Source organism: Malania oleifera, chromosome 9 (genome assembly GCF_029873635.1).
Source record: "Malania oleifera isolate guangnan ecotype guangnan chromosome 9, ASM2987363v1, whole genome shotgun sequence".
In the NCBI taxonomy this organism is placed as follows: Eukaryota; Viridiplantae; Streptophyta; class Magnoliopsida; order Santalales; family Ximeniaceae; genus Malania; species Malania oleifera.
The window spans coordinates 95,838,869-95,859,268 of NC_080425.1; the positions used below are offsets into that span (position 1 = coordinate 95,838,869).

The following is a 20,400-nucleotide window of genomic DNA, read 5'->3' on the forward strand; positions in this document are numbered from 1 at the left end:
AAAACGAACCCCAACACGAAATGATTATTCATCCACTGCTATTCACAAATTTTGAAGTACTGTTAACATGTATATAACTTTATGGTTCTCACCAGACAAAACTATTTTAAACAATTCCTCGCATCCTCTTCTTCTCTCCCAAAACCTTTCCTCCCCAACCCAACAGGGGAAGATAAAAGACCTCCAATCCCTGCAAAATGTCTTGAGCCATAGAAGGCAAACTACATATTCCACTTAAGGAAGAAGAGGGTTCCGCAGTTCTTTGCTATTAATGTCCTTGATGATTCAAATTTTATGCACTACATAATTTGGGCATCCAGAGGGGGAAAAAAATAAATGATAAAATCAACTAGGGTTTAGGCTCTGTTCGGATATAAGTGAGGCTTCGGGTAGTAGGTGAGGGAAAACTGTTGCCTGCAGTGGCAGTAGCACCACCCTCATCCCGCTTCCACTGCAGACTCCTTGCGCCGGGCTTAATTGGGAGGCGGGCCCTAAATGTGCTGGGAATGCCCCTTGAGAATGGGGCTCTGGCAAACCTACCAACAGCAAAGGGAGAGCCCCGAACAGCACGAGCCCAGGACAACATAGGAGCAGCTTCTTGCTGGGCAGCACTTTTCCTCACAACCTGCAAGATATATATGGAACAGAAATATAGTTAAGCAAATTAAAAAATGAAGAGGATATAAATGAATGTTGATCCATATTGCCACTTCAATTCACAAACACCGACACTCCCACAAACAAAAGTGCATTGTTAGTAACCAGAAAATAGTCGATAACACAATCATCCATTTCATATGATTCAGCTTAAGTGTCTACAACTTAATTTTCAATTGATATCTCAAACCTCATTATGTACCCATAATCCCATGAAATCTTTAGAATTCTTCATTTCAAATCTCCTAGCAGACTGCAGGGAGTACCAATAGGAAAACATCAAAAGCTCAAATGGTTCTCATTTTTGCTACACATACTTTAGTTCATGTTTTTTTTCTGTCATCCAACACTCTAGTTGATGTAGTACATCTTTATTATAATCAACCTTACAAATTTAAACTTGAGTGCCATATAGCAAGCAAAATGCACTTCTCCATTTTAACAAACCTGTCTTCTCTTTATTATCACTAAAAGAATTCATTAAAGGGCACCAAAGGAGTGCCACCCAGATAAACCGAATAGCAATAGAACAGAGAGGGTGGGGAGGAAAGAAAAAAGAAAAATCTTAAGTACCAAGGGAGTGCCACCCAGACATAACCAAAATAAGTCTACAGAACAAAGAGGGGGAGAAAAAAAACCCAGAAAATACAGGACATGACTTGTGTGAAAGAGTATCCAAAAGTCAAGTACTATGTAAGCACCAAAAACAAACATTACGCTTAACCAGCTAGCAAGTGAAATACACCATCTATTTTCAAGACATGTCTTTTAACTTTATCCACAAATTTATCTGAATGACTGGTCCAAGGTAGCAAAACCAATTATTTTTAAAAATTTCCCTCAACCTCAGTTTTAAATTTACCTTTCTTGAAATAGTAAAATGACTTTTAAAATTTAGATGTGAATAAAATGCATTTCTGAAACCATGTACACATAGAATTTAATAACTTTAATGCCCATAAAAGGACTAATATTAGTTAAAATATTACAAACTCACGATTCAATTTGTACTAGTTCCATAATATTCCAAATCTTACTAGCAAATATAAAAACAACTAATGAATCGATCTAAACTATAAACCCACATGATTCAGGACCTACCATATCTTGATAGACCATGATGGTTATCAATCCTGCAATCCTACTTTACTAAAACAATCCTGATCCTACCTAGAAACAAAAATTCGTAGGATCATAGTAGGATCAGTGGCAGATGCAAGGTGGGGCTGGAGGGGGCAGCTGCCCCCTAAGTGCAAACCCCCCTCCCCCAAAGGGCAGGTACTCCTTCCACTGCCATCCACATATATATCTTCCATCATACTTTTCCCATATTTGAAAAAAAAAAAAGGGAAAAACTAATTAGATTATATGAAAGATCATATGGTATAGATAATAAAGATATGATCACTATTATTTTATCCTATTTCATACCAAATATATGTATATATATATATTTTTAAAAAGTAAATGGCATGCACCTAAAGTTTTTTTGTCATAATTTAAAAATTAATAATTGCATTTATATCTATTATTGTATTTAATTTATTTTTTGATAAATAAAAAGTGAAATCATAGTTAGAACTTATTAGAAGTATTTAAAAATCAAGTTAAAAGCAAATATACAATGTAAAATTTCTTGTCTGATAGTATAAAAATCTAATAAAAAATGTTAAAATCTAAGAGTTAGTAATACCAATATATAGAATAGGTACACATATGGATACAACAATTTGATAATTCTTAAAAGAAAATTCTTGGAAAATAAAAAGTGAAAGAAATATTCATCATAAAATTATATTACTTCTATTCCAAAGACTTCACTAAAAAGAGATTTTTTGAGACATTAGTTACAACATTAACAACTTGACATTTGTCAATGTCTAGAGATTTTAAGAAGTGACAACCATTTTAAATTATGTTGAGAGTTAGCGGATGCAATAAAATTAGTAATCCATCCTCTTGTTGCTAGATTGACTCAATTTATTAATTATCCCTATTTCTAAAATTGTAATCAAGTGTTTTTTTTTGCCCCAATTATGAATTTTGTTAAAAACAAGCTTACAATAAATAAAAGATCGTTATCTTGTGAATTATTTTATTATATACAGTAAGAAAGAAATTGTGTAAAATTTTGATACCAATTCAATGATTGATGACTTTTGTGCTATGAAAGAAGCGGCAAACACGACTATAGGATCATAACTCTAGTTGAATTATTGGTTTATATTTGATATTTTGAAATTTCTTTTTGTATATGTCATGCTCATAGTGGCGTGTGTGTGTCTGTGTGTGTATATAACTATATATATATATACACACATATATAATTTTATTTTTTTACAGTTTCTGAGATGTATTTACTCATGATTCTAATTAATATTTTTTAAATTTTTGCATTTGCAGATAATTTAGTTAAAATTAATAAAAGTCATAATAATTACAAACATATTAAATCAATCTTCATACATTTTATATATATATATATATATATATATATACTTTTCCCCCCCCACCCCCCCCCCCCCCCAAAAAATTATAATTTCTGGATCCGCCACTGAGTAGGATCGGTAGGATTGTAAAAGGATTGTGATAGGATCATAAGGTCCTACATTCTTTCATGTTTTTAAAATCTTTACTCCAATACTTTAGGCCGGGCTTTTGTCATGTATCTCTTTTTTTGTCTAAGCTTCTGCCCGCCTTTCTGAATGAAAGCAGAGGAATGTATCATTATGCTTTGGATTTCATTTATTTGAATTCCAATTTTCATTTTTTTTATTCTTACCTTAGGGTGGACCCTATATAACTAAAATTCATTAATTTAATTGGATTGGAATAATTAACATATTCATATTCTAATAAATATTAGATAAATAAATGTAGAATAAGTTTCCAAATTAGAATTTGGAAATAACTAATAAATGAAATGGACAACTGAGAACGTGATTTGGTTCATTTTATACTGAAAAATGATGCATTTAAGAATAATAATGCTATTGTGTAACTTATACTAAATAACACATTGATGCATTTAACAATAATAATGATAATGATAGTGAAAATTTTAATGGTGGCCTCGATTAAATTGGTCATGATACTCTCAGTGATACCAATGAGACCAATGGTGGCATGAATGCTAATATTTAAGGTAGAAGCTAGCTTGACCATTTAACTTTTGTTTGTTAAGAATTTTTTTGAAAAAGAAAAATCTATATTCATATTGTATATTGTTCATTGACTGATTTGTGTTAAAAACTATGTTCTTGTTTGTGATTATTTCATTTTGTTTATAAGCCGGTTTGATTAAGAACACTTCATTTTTCTTCTTTTTGTAATATGAGGGCTCCACTATGTATACTTGTAATTTTTTGAGTCTTCAACACTTACTACCCAATTTTGAAGGTTTGTATCATAGAAATTTGTGAAAAAAACAACATACAAATGTATTTTACATATTTATTTAAGTATTTAGTAGAATCTTACAATCCTCTATCCAATTCTATGATCCGATCACAAAGGATCCTAATGTTAATAAATAGACTAACTAGTTTAAAACCTCAACAACAGCGTTTCTTTTTTTCTTATTGCTTTTATTTTTGCATGAAAAATGGAAAAGCTATGGAACCAGATAACATCCCAATTGAAGTTTGGAAATGTTTAGGTGATAACGGAATTATATGGTTAACAAATTTATTTAATACAATTGTAAAAACTAAGAAAATGTCAGATGAATAGAGGAAAGGCACTTCAATACATATATACAAAATAAAGGAGATATTCAAAATTATAATAACTATCGTGGAATTAAACTTATGAGTCATACGATGAAACTATGGGAAAGGGTAGTTGAACAAACATTAAGGTTAGAAACGAAAGTCAAAAAATCAATTTGGTTTTATGCCTGGGAGATCTACCACAGAAGCTATTTATCTTTTAAGAAGATTAATGGAAAAGTTTAGGGAAAAGAAGAGAGGCTTGCATATGATATTTATTGACCTTGAGAAAGCATATAATAGGATACTTAGGGAGGGTTCTATGGTGGGTTTTAGAAAAAAAAACAGGTATATGTAGTAAGTATACCGATATCATTAAGAATATGTACGATAGAATAATGACTAGTGTAAGGATTATAGATGGAGAAACTAGAGAATTTAAAATCACCATAAGTGTACATCAAGGATCTACTTTGAGTCCTTATCTTTTTGCATTAATGATAGACCAATTGACTAAGAGTATTCAAAAGGAGGTTCCTTGGTATATGTTGTTTGCAGATGATATTGTATTAATTGACGAAAATAGGGACGAAGTAAAGGCTGAGTTAGAATTATGGAGAGAAGCTTTGGAATCTAGAGACTTTAGGATAAGTAAAATATGACAGAATATATGAAATGTAACTTTAGTAATGATAGGAGGAATATTGGAGACAAAGTTAAATTTGATGATGAAGAAGTAAATAGCACTTGTAGATTTCGATACCTTGGATCTATTATGCAAGCTGAAAGAGAAATTGAAAATGATGTAATGCATAGAGTTAAAGTAGGTTCGGTAAAATGGAGAAGTGCTTCAAGTGTGCTCTATGATCGTAGAATACCCTTAAAATTGAAAGGGAAGTTTTATAGGATAGCTATAAAACCAGCTATGCTATATGGATCAGAATGTTGGGCGACGAAGAAACATAATCTAAAAAGTAAAAGTTACCGAGATGAGAAATTTTAGATGGAAGAGTGGTATAACATTGAAAGATAAATTTAGAAATGAACATATTCGTGGTAAGTTAGGTGTAGCTCCTATAGAAGATAAGATAAGGGAGGGACAACTCAGATGGTATGGACACTTGCAACGTAAGCCACATAGTCCACCTATGAGGAAGAGTGACTTAGTTACTGTGAGAGGGACAGTATAAAGGGTAGGGGCAGACCTAAAATAACTGGAGAGGAGATAGTGAGTAAGGATTTAATATCCTTGAATCTATCAAAAGAAATGGTCCATGATCGCATAAATTGGCGGACAATGATTCATATAGCCGACCCCATCTAGTGGGACTAAGGCTTGGTTTTGTTGTTGTTGTTTTATTTTTGCATGATTACCTTTCATTCCTTGTTTATGTCAGTTTTGTGCTCTAGGAGAAAATACGACTGATCTACCAATGAGAGCAAGGGGCAAAACACTCATCAGCTAAGGTGTTGCTTATGTTCCATCGTACTGTTAAGATTCAAAAGTTGTTTTTTCTAGTAGTTTGTTCAATTATTATCAGTTTGTTAAGGCTATTTTTTTCCCTTTTTAATCCAAGAGAGAATAGGCATGAAATTTTTTATTTTTAATTGTTGATAAACACCTAAAGTTCAGTTTTTTATTATTTTTTCTTGATTCCTTCCATTAAGAAGCATGAGTTCATTTTTTTATTAATTTTACTTGGTTCATTCCCTTACCTTACATTTCTTTGGGGAAAGCATACATGAAGTATGATTTTTATTGACAAAAATAAAATGTATTTTACTATTTTGATTGTTGTTTGCATATCAATATATGCATGTCATTTAGAATTGATTTTGAAAATTTGCACTGAATCTTCAAATCAATTCTCGGTTCCCAAAATTGGAATTTTGAATCTCAATTTGACAACCATGACACTAATTTATTTTCTAATGTGTTACAAGTTAAATGCAAACACAATAACAGTGAAAAGACCATCATATCTACCAGTCAAAACACCACATTTCTAAGTTTTACCTTGAGAATGCGTGACATAAAAGATGTGCCATCCAGAGACAAAGCATGCTCTGCTGCCTCTTTCCGCATGAACTCTACATAGGCCGCCCTGCTTAAGCAGTCTGATTTAGCATTTCTCCTACAGAAGATCAAGACAAAAGAATGCTAGGAAAATACAACATAAGAGTCAGCATCTGAAACATCTCACCCCTTTGGCTGCCCAGTGGCTGCATCCGTTATTATGACTACCTTCAACACTTCTCCAAACTTGTTAAAATGCCGAGAAAGACTGTCCTTGGTAGCAGCAAAATGAACCTGTAAAAAACAAACAGTAACACCACATACTCTTGGCAAGCAAAAGAATATCTTTCCTAACCCATACAAGGGATAAAACAGAATAAAAAGTCCTTACATTGCTAACAAATATGGTGCGAGAATCAGCATCCTCTGAAGGACGACCAGTAGAATAAGGAACTGCACAATTCAACCATAAAGATTATGGGGGTAAAGGTGAAAAATATAGTGATCAGAAATAGTGATAAAATAAGATCCAAAACCAAATATGGGTAGTGCCTTTTTCAGAGAGAAGATAAGTTTATGGGGCACAATGGAAGGAACATGCTACTCCAAAAAAGGAAATGAAAGGGAAGTTGGGGAAGCAAAAAAAAGTATTTATAAAAAAACTGCCATGTTCTCATAATAAACTAAAGAGATACCCATCTTGTTTTCCTTTAGGAATGTTTGGAAATTTGGAAGCATTAAGGAAAGAAAAACATGAAGGAATCCAACTTTTGAAGTTGGTTATCAAGGGAAGTGAGAAGAAATAAATTCTATATCAAACCAATGCACAAAATATTTAATTTTACACATATTGGAAAAAATATTCATTTTAATAGTATATGATATAAAGAAAATATAATGAAAATTAGTTTTCCTTATTATCTTCTTTTCCTTTCCTCAAAAGAAGTCCTTGATCCAAATGGAGCCCTAAAAAAGAAGGCAAAAAGAATGCCAACCAACCAACTAGGTCCGTAACTCACCAGTAGCAGAATGCGTCTTCTGAGGCTCTTTCAGAGAATCTGCAACTGGTTTTGCCTGTTAAAGATTATGACAAACTCAACCATCTTAAATTTTCACACAAAGAAACCCCTGATAAAGTGGGGCATAAAGAATAATACCGAAGAATAAACAAATAATGATAAATAAAAACTATATATATATACCTACAAATACAAATGAGCATGCATATACTTAGAGAAACCATCTTACATTTCCATTACCAGCGGTGATGATGTTGCTATTCTCCTTCTTCAGCGATGCATCAGACTTGCTAGCGGCCACCACATTCTCCTGCATAGGTTTTCGACTATCCACTTCTGTAACCTCCCTGGATGCCTGATAATGAGGTGGTTTCCATGTATTTACATTGACAGATATATTTACTATCTTACGAGATGCATTAGCTACTGCAGCAGGTTGTTCCTGATCTTTAGTCCATGTTTTCCGCACAACGTCATCAGAATTCTTAGCTACACTATACTGCACCATCAGTGAATCCTCACCTTTGCTCCCACCAGAAGTGCCAGCCTGAGAAACACCCATTACCCTATGACCCATTATGTTGACATCGTCATATCCGTCATTATCAGATGCAGAATCAGAAGCCAACCCTGTTTCACTTTCCATCATTGCCATTTTCCCAATATAGTGTCCACTGTAGTCACTTCTTTGAAGGTAAGATGAGTAGGTGTCTGGAATTTGGTTGAAGTCACTGTATTCTCCTCCTTCAACAGTAGCCTCTCTAATTTCGGCATGCTGATCATCTATAGTCTCTGATTCATCCACACCACGACTAAGACGATCAAACACATTTACTGAAGATCTAACTTTTTTCACATCCTCAGCAGCTTCCGCTACAGCCTTAACAGCAGTTGCCACTGCATTAGGCACTCTTGCAACTGACTTGAGTCTCAGAGGACGATCAACAATTGATGAGTCACTGGTGGCTGTAGAAACCACAGAGCGAAGACGCTTTAATGTGGGCTCTACAGCAGCAGCCAAATTAGATGGTCTCGCAGTAGCGACAGCATCTCGCACAGCAAATTGAAGCAGCCGTCGAGGAGCACCAACAGTTCCTTGAGAAACAGCATCCCTCTACAAAAATGTTCATTAGCAGATCAGAAAATCGAGAACCATTCCTCTACAAAAACATTCATTAGTGGATCAGAAAATTGAGAAACAACGAACATGCAGAATTTTTAATTCAAAAAAACATAGAATCTGCAATATCATTTGCTTGATTATTGCACTAAATCTTAAAGAAAGAAAGGTCAAGGGCTCGATGGATTGGTGTCACGAGTTAAGCTTGTTCAGGGCATTATGCTTGCCTGTGACCGCTTATCTCGTGTGTTTGGGATGGGTTTCCATCATGTAAATACTAGTGTAGGGTTATTTTCCAGTATTTATTTCATTGTAAGCCAAATAAGGCAGTATGACTCCTCGGTCACTTTGATGTTTCCTAGTGCCAGAATGAGAATAGCCCAGAAAGCTCTTTAGGGGAGGGTGAGTGTTCATCAGTCATTGTAAAACTCACTAGCAATTGTCAACATGCTTAGCCTACTTGCCTCCCTCGCTAAGTACAACATGTCAACGGAGGATTTGTTAATGAATTACATTTGCTTCAATGTTTACTGCTTGGTTGCCACAGCTTTCATGAATTGATTATTATTTCCGCTGCTATCTGAATGAATGTTAATGAAAGTGTTTTGTGGATGAATGTTGATAAACGATAGGCTGGCTAATTAAGCAAGAGTGCTTTAGCTCGCGCCGCACGGCTCTTCACAACGGTGTGAAAAGAGTCGGACCGTGACAATTGGGCATGTTATGCAACCAACAGCAGAAATGCAGAATCAACATAGATTAATTTTAGAAGTGAGATTTAAAAAGTTGATTGTTAATATGCAATAAAAAATGCAAACACTTCCACTAAGGATGCAGGCTTCTATGCAGTTCATGCTTCAATAGGAATTCACTTGAAAGTTTTTAATGGAAGTATGCAAAAAAGGAAGAAATAGAACAGAAGTATATGAAAGTAGTCAATGAAGTTTATGCACAATACAAAATCATCACAACCATCAATAATCAGTTGGGTAGCCCCATGTTCTGTTCCAGCAGTGAATTGTCGATTCTAAGCATCTACAGGTATTTCAATTGACAAGCAAGGTAAAGGTATCTCCATTGACAGTAACATGAATTATTCATTGCTTTGAGCTGTGATAAAAAGAAAGTGCAATTGGATCTGAGACAGTTATCTAATCAATAATATGAATTTTCCTTTCCACCATTACCTGTGAATATATCATGGGTAAAAAGTAGAATTTGAGGATTTAGATCATCTTAGGTGGAGAGAAATGCATTTTATGTTCAGCTTTCTCAATTTCATCAGTTATCCACGCTTACAGTTGCAACAGCTGTTGAGCAAACCCACTTGTACCTGCTAACTTAATCAAAATTCTAATGCAATAGTATATCATGACTCTTTTGCCAAAGAAATTCTGGAAGATATTTATTTCATATTTTGTGCATTCTGGAGTCAGGGCTCTGTATTCTAAGGGTTCATTTCCTGTAAGTCATGTTTCATTTGATATCAATTTAGTAATTTTTAATTCCTATGCAGTGATTTGATCCTTCAAACCATTTTAAAAATTGAAGTTCTTATATGACAACTGCTTATCAGAGCATTGACTCAAATGCTTCAAGAAAGATGTTTGAAGAATTCTCTCTCCACATACTGCATGTTCACATCCATTTGGAATGACTATTCTCACAGAAGCAAAAGCATTGGCCCAAGGAATCAGATTTTTTTATGCTCCACTCTTCTGTCCAATAGAGGATTCACAGGGACCAAGCAACATAAAAGGCAAAATATAGCTTCTCCTTGGTTTAACTTGTTTAAGAGGAAAAAATTGCCCAAAGTATTGAAGATGGGTGTAGTTCAGTGAACTCACTTGAGTAAACCCACTTGTCTGCTTCCCTTTTTAGAACAACTACTAATGCATCAACTTTGAGCTTAGCATTTCAACATTTCAAATGAAGTCCTCTCCATACTTCTATTTTCGTAGAAAAAAAGAAATATTTTATTTATATTGTCGAATGGAAGCTCAGCCCACCAATGGACTTGGCCTCGTGCCCTGCATCCATCTACATTATCCTTGCTGTGATATCTAGATACTTCCATTTTGCCCATAATTTTGTAATTGCATCATCAGTTACTACACTTTGTTTAGTCCAATATCAAGACACTCTTTCTCTCTTGATTTCGAATTTGATTTTGACTAGAACTCTCTCCAAATGGAGTCCTGAATTGACGAAGATTAATAAACTTAGGGGTCATTTGGTATCACTGTCAAAAATTAGAAAAATAAAAACCAAAAAAACCAAAAACAAAAATTAAAAACTAAAAACCAGCAATCTATTTGGTTAAAATTTATAAAACTAATACAAATTAAAAAAATGCTCATTTTCATCTTTAAATCAAAATATTATAAAAATATGATTAAAATAATAAATTTACAAATAACACGCATTAAAAAATTACAATAACAAAATTAAATTTATTATAATTATTTTACTTAATTATTCTACTTTCAAAATTTACTTTACAATTAAAATTTTATTCGGCATGACAATTGAAAAATAGTAAAAGTATTTTGTAATTGGCTTTATTATTATTTTTAGAAAATTATGTATATTTTCCCTTTAATTATATTTAAATTCGTCATTTAATTTTGATTTTATTTTAAGAGCGCATAAAATGAATAATTTAATCCAAAAAAAATATTACTAAATATTAAAATTTCTGACAACGTGTTGCCAAAACAATTGAAAACCATAAAATTTGGTTTTCAATTTTTTGATAAACAATTGAAAGCCAGCAATAGAAACAAAAAACTGCCAACAGAAACAAAAGAATTTCTATAATTTGTTTTTCCATTATGGAGAAACAGAAACTAAAAATAGAAAACAACAACAATACCAAACAGACACTTAGGTTACATTTGGTTTGCAAAATACCTATTTTAGAAATGGGATGAAATAATATGTCAATATAACAAAAATTGTATAGGGATGGATGCAATAATTTAGAAAGAATTCACTCAAGCAAAAGTTTGTGTTATTCCATTTAACATCAAATAGAAATAGAATAAGCATACATGGTGAAGTTTCTGAAAATAATTTAGAAAAAAGTCACTCATGCAAAGGTTTGTATTACTCCATTCAACATGGAATAGAAAAAGAAAAGGCATTCCCATAGTGATATTTGGGAATAGTTATTCCTTGTCTATTCAATTCATAACAATTTTTGCATTGATATATATATATATGATAGCAAAAGAAGAGATTACTATGATTAGAGGAGAATTTACAAAACAAAGAAAAAGATTTCTCCCATCAAAATTCTGGGAAAATCCAGAAAAAACAAACTAATAAAACTGGGGGGAAAAAATTCTAAGCAAAAGATTCCTCCATTCTTGTTAAAGAAAGAAGACAACCATTCAATAACAACACCAAGGATGAAAGTTCCAACAATTCTCAATCATAAGGAGATCTTGTAATATGAAAGTTCCATGAAACTAGAGGGCTACTTGAATCAACCACAAAGAAAGTCCACAAAGAAAGAAATCATACTATCTTGCCCTGAGCTCAAATGAAAGAGCCAAGGAAAATATGAGGCTAGAATATCATTCCACATTCCCCAACCACAGATCTTACCAAATTGAATCCGAGAACCTATCCCCACCACAAATTTGATGTGAGGCGTAAACAAAGGATAAATTTGAGAAATAGATCTCCATGGGCTCACTGATGAATAACAAGAAGGCTAAAAGTTCCAACAATTCTCAATCATTAGGAAATCTTGTAAAATGAAAGTTCCATGAAACCAGAGGGCTACTCGAGTAACCACAAAGAAAGAAATCATACTATCTTGCCCTGCGCTCAAATGTAAGAGCCAAGGAAAAGATGAAGCTAGAATATCATTCCCCATTCCCCAACCACGGATCTTTCCAAATCGAATCCGAGAACCTATCCCCACCACAATTTTGATGTAAGGCGTAAACAAAAGATAAATTTGAGAAATAGATCTACATGGGCTCACTGATGAACATCGTAAACTAACATTGGTAACCCGCCCATTCTCGCCCACCCTATACTTGCTTCTAATCACACTGTGCCAAAGGGAGTTCATCTTCTAAGGGAAAACTGCCATAATCACTTAGCTAAAAGGGCGATGATTTTAGACACCAAATTTCCAAGACATAGCCCTCCTCCAATCTAGACCTACAAACCTCATCCCACCTCACTAAATGATCCCTAAAGCCTTCAACTCCTGAGTCCTGACCATGAGAAATCCCTCATGATTTTCTCCTTCTTAGCAATCCCCACTGGAATCCTCAAGACAGACAAATAATATAACAGATGATAGATAAGCAGGACTGAATCAGGGTGATTCTACCCCTAAAGAAAAAAGAGACCCCTTACCAACCATCAAGCCTGCTAGCCGCTCCCTCCACTACTAGATTCCAAAATTTTGCGTGTTTAGGATTGCCCCTAATGGGACCCCTAGACAAGTCAGAGGTCACTCCAATATACTACATTCCACAATAGAAGACCACTCCAGAACTCAATCAACAGGCACATTAATATGTGTGAAACCCTTTTTCCCCATATTTATTTTAAGCCCCAAAATTCTCTCAAAGACTTTAGGATACCCAAAACACAACTGAAAAAAAGGATTGTAATCTTCTAAAAGGAAAATGGTATCATCTGCTGAAGATGAAAGACCACCACTCCCTCTCTCCCCACTTCCAACCATCTCACCATCCCCCTATCCACAGCCCTATCCACCATTCTACTCAATAGATTAGCTACTAAGACAAACAAAGAAGGGGAAGTGGATCACCTTGTCTAATACATCTCGAAGCCCTAACCCAGGACTTAGGTTCCCCATTCACTACAACCAAGAACCACACATTAGACAAACAACCCCTTAACCACCTATGCCAATGCTCGCCAAAACCCTTCCCACCAAAAATTTTGTCCAAAAACTCCAACTAAATCTATCATAGGCCTTCTCAAAATAAGCATTTAGCCACCAAATAAGCATCTACAATTCCCCCCCCCCCCCCCCAAAAAAAAAAAAGGGCACTCTGAGCTGTAGAAATAGACTTGTCCAGCACCACACTCAGCTAATTTTCTAGAACTTTGGTGATAATCTTATAGACAATAAAGACTAGACTAATAGGTCCGAAGTCCTATACCTTAATAGATCTGGATTCCTTAGGCACTGGGTAATTCAGCAAAAACTCTGAGCAAGTCATCCTTAATAATATCCAGCCAATCCTAATAAATAAATAAAAAAAGCTAAATTAAAACCATCCAGTCCAAGAGCCTTGTCCCTGTCCATCCCAAAAACTACATCCCTCACCTCCTCCTCATCAAAAGGTCACTAACCAAAGCATCTGACCAATAGAAATGGGATTCCACTCTAACTCCTCAACTATCAATCTCCAAGCCGCCTCCTCTGGATAAATATTTTCAATGAAAGCAGAGATCTCAAAAGCAATCCTATCAGGATCATTAATAATTGTCCCTCCACCCACCTTCAACTCCCTAATCAAATTTGTCCTCATCTTTCCTTTGCAAACTATGAAAGAAACCAGTATTACAATCATCTATCTGGCCCATTTGAATTTAGTTTTTTGCCTCCAGCATCTCATTTCTTTAAAAATCACCTATTCAAGCTCATTCTTTAGAGAGATCCTTCTATCCTCGTCACTCTCCAAGAGATTTGTCTCCTCTTCCTTTTTATCCAAAGATTCAAACTCACCTAGGATTCTAGATTTTCTAACTCTAACATCACCAAGCACCTCCTCATTCCAAGATTTTAGCTTCTTCTTAAGATGTTTCAATTTCCTCATAAACCTAAACCTTCCCAACCCCTACCTATATCCTCTCCCCAAGAGTTTCTAGCTAATGACTTTTACCATAGCAAGTGGAAAAACATGTGTGTGGACTAAGCGGATCCAACCAATTATAAGAGGCAAAAAATGTTCTAGTTCTTCAGAATATTCTTTGAAGGGTGCCTAAGCATGTAAATCATGAAAAAAATATGGAACCACAGGTCCCAAATCCTAGTGAAAAGTAGTGTCTGCTGCTCAACTACAATGTTTTTCACTTCTTACAACTATTTCCTCTTGTTGCATTGTTTCTTCTATTTCTTCCATTTAGACAATCCATTTTCTCACTAAAAGAACTTTATCAGTTCTATTGAAAATAAAACTTCAACATCCTCAAGAGTAAGGTAACAGCAATTACTATATTCAAACTCATGAGGAACAGCACAAATATTCTTGAGTTCAGTAAGAGAACTAAAGGCACAAACCTTGGTTTGCTGCCAGTCATCAGGCCGATTCCTTTTCTTCTGAACTGAAGGTTCAGGGGAGAGAGATTGTTTTGCATGCTTCCGATGAAGTTTTTCCTCTATATGAAGATTGTCAATCTCAGAGCTCCGAAGAGGAGGGGTTTCAGTTGCATCCCTAACTAGTCCTTTCCACTCCCTATTGTGCCGACTTCTAGATAACCGGCTAGACTTCCCTCTGTCGGATTCAGGATCCACATGATTCTCATTTCTTCCGGCTTGTTCCACCAATGTTGGTTTTGCTTTGGCCCCTCCCTCTGGATAAGATTCCCAGGGTTGCGCATAAAGTTCTATATTTAAAGCCAAGTGATCCCAAAGCCTATTCAAAAATAACACTATCAGAACAAGCATGACCGAAACAACTGATGTCAAGGGCCTCAGAACTTTTGAAGAATTAAGATTGGGATCAATTTACCAAGAGACAAAAGAGTCAATGTCATCCCCCAAGAAAACATTTAACTCGTTCCTTGCTTCTTCTCTGCTCCTGCCATTTCTAAGTAACACAATCACATATTCCTGCAAAACAACTCAGCATATGAGTAAAGTGTAGTACAATTATTGAGCTATTTTTTTACTAGATAACAAAAACAGTTTTTCTCCACATGTTTAATCAACACTTTTTCCAACCTATCAATCAAAATCACACAAATCATGCCAAAAAAATTATGTCAACATGCAGTGAGAGTTCTTATAATTAATAAGATGTGAAGACAAGGAACAGCAAGAACATATTTAAGTCATTTTGCAGAAGTACCCAAAGGCTCTGACAAAGATTGGTATCCAATAACCAGAACTTAATATAGCAGAATCCATTAAAATAATTTTCATAGCAGCACAATACCATACTTGTAAAGAGGCAGCATTCAGTTCATGGCATCTCCCTTAATAAAATATTTTCTTTTTCGATAAAAGTATGTATATTCTTCATATATTATATGCATAAACAAATCAAGGGTCTAATGATAATCCATATTACATATCAAATCATTTTGTGGACAAAAATATCCTTATCTTTTGAAAGTAACAGAAAACATTCCTTTCAATACATAGATGCATGAACAGTGTAAATCAATTTGTAGGCAAGAGTTCCTAATCTTCTAAAAGTAAGACTAACATTTCTAAAATGGAAAAATTCTATACTATATACAGAAGTGGAAATTGTGTAAATCATTGCGTACAAAATATCCTTATCTTTTCAAAATAAGATGAAATATTCTAAAAAGAAGTCAGAAGTTATTTTTAAACATAAAAGAAAGAGATTCAGTTATAAAAATAAAATAAAATGTTAGTGTATAGATATAAAAACATGTCTATATCTATATCTATACTATAAATTAATAAAAGTACAAAATGGATAAATCATTTATGACAAAAATATCCTTATATTTTAGAAGTAAGATAAACTTCCCTAAAAGAAAGTAAATTTAACAAAAATTTAATAAAATTATATTTATAAAATATATTTTGGATACGTTAAATGTTTGAACCTAAAAAACAAAAAATTATTTGGCTAAAAAAACACTAAACTAGCCATATGTATACATATCGTCATATATAAAAGTACAAAATGAAAATTATTTAAACATTTTATTTTAAATATGTAAAAATTTGAACCTAAAAATTCATTTAATTAAAAAATAAAATAAATATAGTGGCATTCTAAACACTAAATAAAAGGTATATCTCAAAATAAAATAATTATTCTTACATCTTTTAGAATTTTGTGAAGTATCCAACATCGATAATGATGTAACTTCAGAAAAATAAATTTTATAAATAAAATTATAGACATAGAAGTACCCCCAAGTAATGTGTTCGAAATTTTTAAACAAAAAACTCATTAATAAATCATTAATAAAACAAAAATAATAATAAATTTAAATATGTTAGGTAAATAAAATAAAATTTAGAAATTGCAATAATTTTAGTAATAATTCATCAGAAGAAGTCATATATTAAGAATTTTTATTAAAAAAATTATTTATTAAATTTTCTATATAGAATCACACATAAATATTAATTTTAATATTTTGCCTAATGTTATTAGAGCATTCCTATCGTGCCATATCCTATATTTTTAAGATTTTTCATATCTTTATCTACATGGTGTCATAATAGTATCCCATGTCTATGTCTGTTTTTCTTAGCTTTTGAAAAATATAATTTTTTATAAATAACTTTGAATATTCATACTTTAATATTTGTGACACTATATTATTAATTTTTATAAATTATATCTAAACTTCATTAAGAATTATAAAATATTTTTACGTAATATTATTCACATACAATCACGTGCAATGTCTTTTATAAATGTCTAGATTCTATGTTGAACCAAACAATAATAGACTAGTAAGAACATCTTGTGTGCATTCTTGTACATTCCTACGAATCTTAAATTACGAACTAAAACAAAAGTACTCCCATGAGGCATCCAATTCCCAGGAATGAGATTCCTGGGAATGTTATTCCATGGGATCATATTTTTTATACCGTGAACCAAACACCACCTGAAAAAATACAGTACATTAAATAACCAAAAGATTGAGTATGCATCAGACATGCAACTCTAAGGTCATCGAAACCACCAAAGTGCAAATGCTTGTTTGTATTTTTAATGCAATAGGGGCCAAAAATGAAGCATTCAGAGCATGTGATTCAAACACTAAATCAAATCACTTAATTTTGTTATGATGAAACTCAAACTCAACTAGGACCCATCAGTAACAAAAATACAAAATCCAGAAGAACTCCACTTTTAGTTCAATTGTCAAAACTGGGGACAAACTGTAAATTTGATGATAAAAAGGAGCAGTAGTTAAACAAAAATGTCCTTGTGTGACATACCTAATAGGGACATTATTCAATTACACATTAGGGAAGGGAAAAAAAAGCTACATGGTCATTTAAAAATTAAGTCTTGCAATTTGGACATGTTATCATGGTCTTTCTTAGAAATAGAACATATCACCAAAAACATACACAGGTCAACTGCAGCTACATAAATAAAAATCGAGATCTTAGTGAGGAAGAATAAATTTCGGAAAACTTTATTAGTATAGGGTGGAGCATAATGGATGAACTAGTAAATAGGTGAGGGCTTACATGAGGTGTTTCCTACGATCAAGTGAGTTTTGAAGTGGACAATGGAGAGACAAGGCAACCACCCTTTCATGGTTCCGAGAGCTAAGAAAAGGAGCATATGATGATTTTTGCTCCAAAAAAGGAACTCAAAGGGCTGATTCCTCAAACTATTGAAGATTAATGGAGGAGGTTCAAGTATGGTGACCTTTCCAAAGAGTTTTCAAGCAAAGTGACGGAAAATATTTGGAAACCCCAAGAATTTGGAAGCTTTATAGCTTCATCAAAGAAAAAAAAAATGCAGGAGGATACATTAAACTCGTAGGGATGAGAACTATTGGGAATGGTGCTGAAAATAAGAAAACAAAAAAGGATGCAAATTAAGACTTGTGCCTGCATTGAGGGGGTGAAAGTGAAATACCTCGAATTATACTTTAACCTCAAAAAAATAGTTCCAATCACTATAATAATCACACACGTACTTGCACATATGCATGTGCTTCTGAAAAGTGCCATGACTTCCTAAGTTCCAACTAATGATGCCCTTTCTTTCCTCAACAAACTGATTGAAAAGTTAACAATTCTAACCATGGATCCAAAGCTTGTCTAGCTTCCAAATTTTTTTGGTTAAGAGCCAAGCTCCCAAAGTTAAGAGCCAAAGCTAAATGCGTGCAAGCATTGCTCGTCCAGACATGAGGAGAATGAACACTAACAATGAACACTAACAAAACTTTAGAGGACTCCTAGAAAACTGAAAGGAATGTGGTAGCGCCACTAGTCAGAGCTATCCAAATGGATATCAATTCATTTCCCATGAAGATGAGCGCTGCCAAATTACCAAGATAAAGGTGTGAGTAGGTCTTGGAGCCTTGATTAGATATTGATGTCAGTTAACTAAAACTTCACCTATTCGTCCAACTTTCCGAGATAAAGAGAAGAGGGAAAGAGAAAAGTAATGCACAAGACTGCCACAGCATCATGGATCTGGGAAGAGCAATTTGTAGACAGTCCTGCCTCCATACTTTTAAAGAAACATTTTCCATGACTTGAACACGTTCGGGTGTGGATATGACATCCTTGCAATTGAGTCGAGGCTCGCCGTCAGAGAGAGAGAGAGAGAAACAAATGACCAAGATAAAGCATTATTATTCAATTTTTTATTGGAAAAAATATAGTATATTAGTAACGGATTTCAAGGGTTAGCTTGATACATAATTAAATGATGAAAGCAAAAACATAACCACATCAAACAACTGAAGAAATTCAGTTACGCTAATTGTTAAGACTTCTTGTTCAATATATGTTTTCTGCATAATATCATCTATTTGGTCGTTTACAGTGCAGAGTGTAGATTTTCGTTAGATTGAAATGAGAAGAGATTTTTGGAGCTTTGCAGGGTTCCGTATTAGCATGTTTCGACCCCTGAGACCTATCTCAGAGTCCGGAAATCATTTTCACCACGGTCACAACTAAAAATCTTCTCAACCGCGATTATGAGCAGCAAAATAACAGAAGTCAATATCGCGCATAATTAGAACATCTATATTACATTAGACTCGCCCAATCATGCACAAAGCCTAAAAATTTTCACCCCAATTAATCAAATTCTATGTGCAGTGTCAGAACACGAAACCATGCGTACCACGAGAGTGTCATCTGTGTAATCCCCCATGTACTCCTTCAACTTTTCTTTCACTTTCTCTCTCAACTTCGCCGCTCCGTCGCTGCTAAAGTTAACCCTAAACGTCTGATCATCATTCCCGACGTCCATCTCCGACATACAAACCCTAGAAGAACCCTACAATTAATACCTGAAAATAAAATAACTCTTTCGCGCCCCCGATCTACCGCTTGATAAACGCAATTCGATGCTCAAAAATTGAATCTACGAACATCCAATGTATAGATAAACCACAACTGGCACTCTACCACAAATGCAGACAATTGAACCTCTTCGAAACGATACTGAATTGGAAGGCTCTACAAATCTGATGCGATGTTCGATTACGGATGTCTGGTATTTTCTCGGTAAACAGTCGGAAAATGTTTCAGTTATGTTAGGCCGTCGGGGAAAAGCTCTGGTTTCGCGTGGGAGTAGAAGAGTACCCCCCCACAAGCCTCTGTGTGTGGGGAGAATCAGTCCAGCAGAGATGAACCCTACGTCCGTATATATATAGACTACCGGAGTGCTGTTTGGAACCGGGTCGCACCCTCCCAGCCTTTAGTCGGCGACTCGCTGGATTTTATTTTTTGAGCTTAATTTCGATTTCCGAGTTAAATTTAATACTATTTTTAATGTTTAATATTATTTATAAATCTAAATTAAATTGAACTATTTTTATATTCTAAATTTTTATATATTATACTTGTATTTATTTTTTTACTCTTTTTACAAGAAAAAATTCTATTTTCTATTCATCTGGATGTGGACGAAATAAATTATCTATTTTAAAAAATTTTATTTTTAAGTGGAATCA

At 33.9% G+C, this 20,400-nt stretch overlaps 1 protein-coding gene across 1 annotated transcript; it reads right to left on the bottom strand.

The window, feature by feature from the left end:
• Nucleotides 1–18: 18 nt before the first annotated feature.
• LOC131165053 (nucleolin 1) lies at nucleotides 19–20,139 on the bottom strand. Its single transcript, XM_058122702.1, has 9 exons — nucleotides 19,566–20,139; nucleotides 15,258–15,358; nucleotides 14,807–15,161; nucleotides 7,633–8,517; nucleotides 7,404–7,458; nucleotides 6,776–6,837; nucleotides 6,572–6,678; nucleotides 6,385–6,472; nucleotides 19–625 (listed from the first exon to the last, which is right to left on the bottom strand). The coding sequence occupies exons 1-9, from the start codon at nucleotides 19,701–19,703 to the stop codon at nucleotides 350–352; spliced, it is 2,067 nt and encodes a 688-aa protein (XP_057978685.1). The 5' UTR covers nucleotides 19,704–20,139; the 3' UTR covers nucleotides 19–349.
• Between the last annotated feature and the right edge of the window lie 261 nt (nucleotides 20,140–20,400).

Excerpts from the sequence above, each read along its gene's own strand:
- LOC131165053 (XM_058122702.1), bottom strand. The coding sequence starts at position 19,703 with ATGTCGGAGATGGACGTCGGGAATGATGATCAGACGTTTAGGGTTAAC. Across the intron at positions 6,838-7,403 it reads GAAGACGCATTCTGCTACTG|TTCCTTATTCTACTGGTCGT; the intron begins GTGAGTTACGGA and ends TGAATTGTGCAG. Across the intron at positions 6,473-6,571 it reads GCCACTGGGCAGCCAAAGGG|GGCGGCCTATGTAGAGTTCA; the intron begins GTGAGATGTTTC and ends CTGCTTAAGCAG.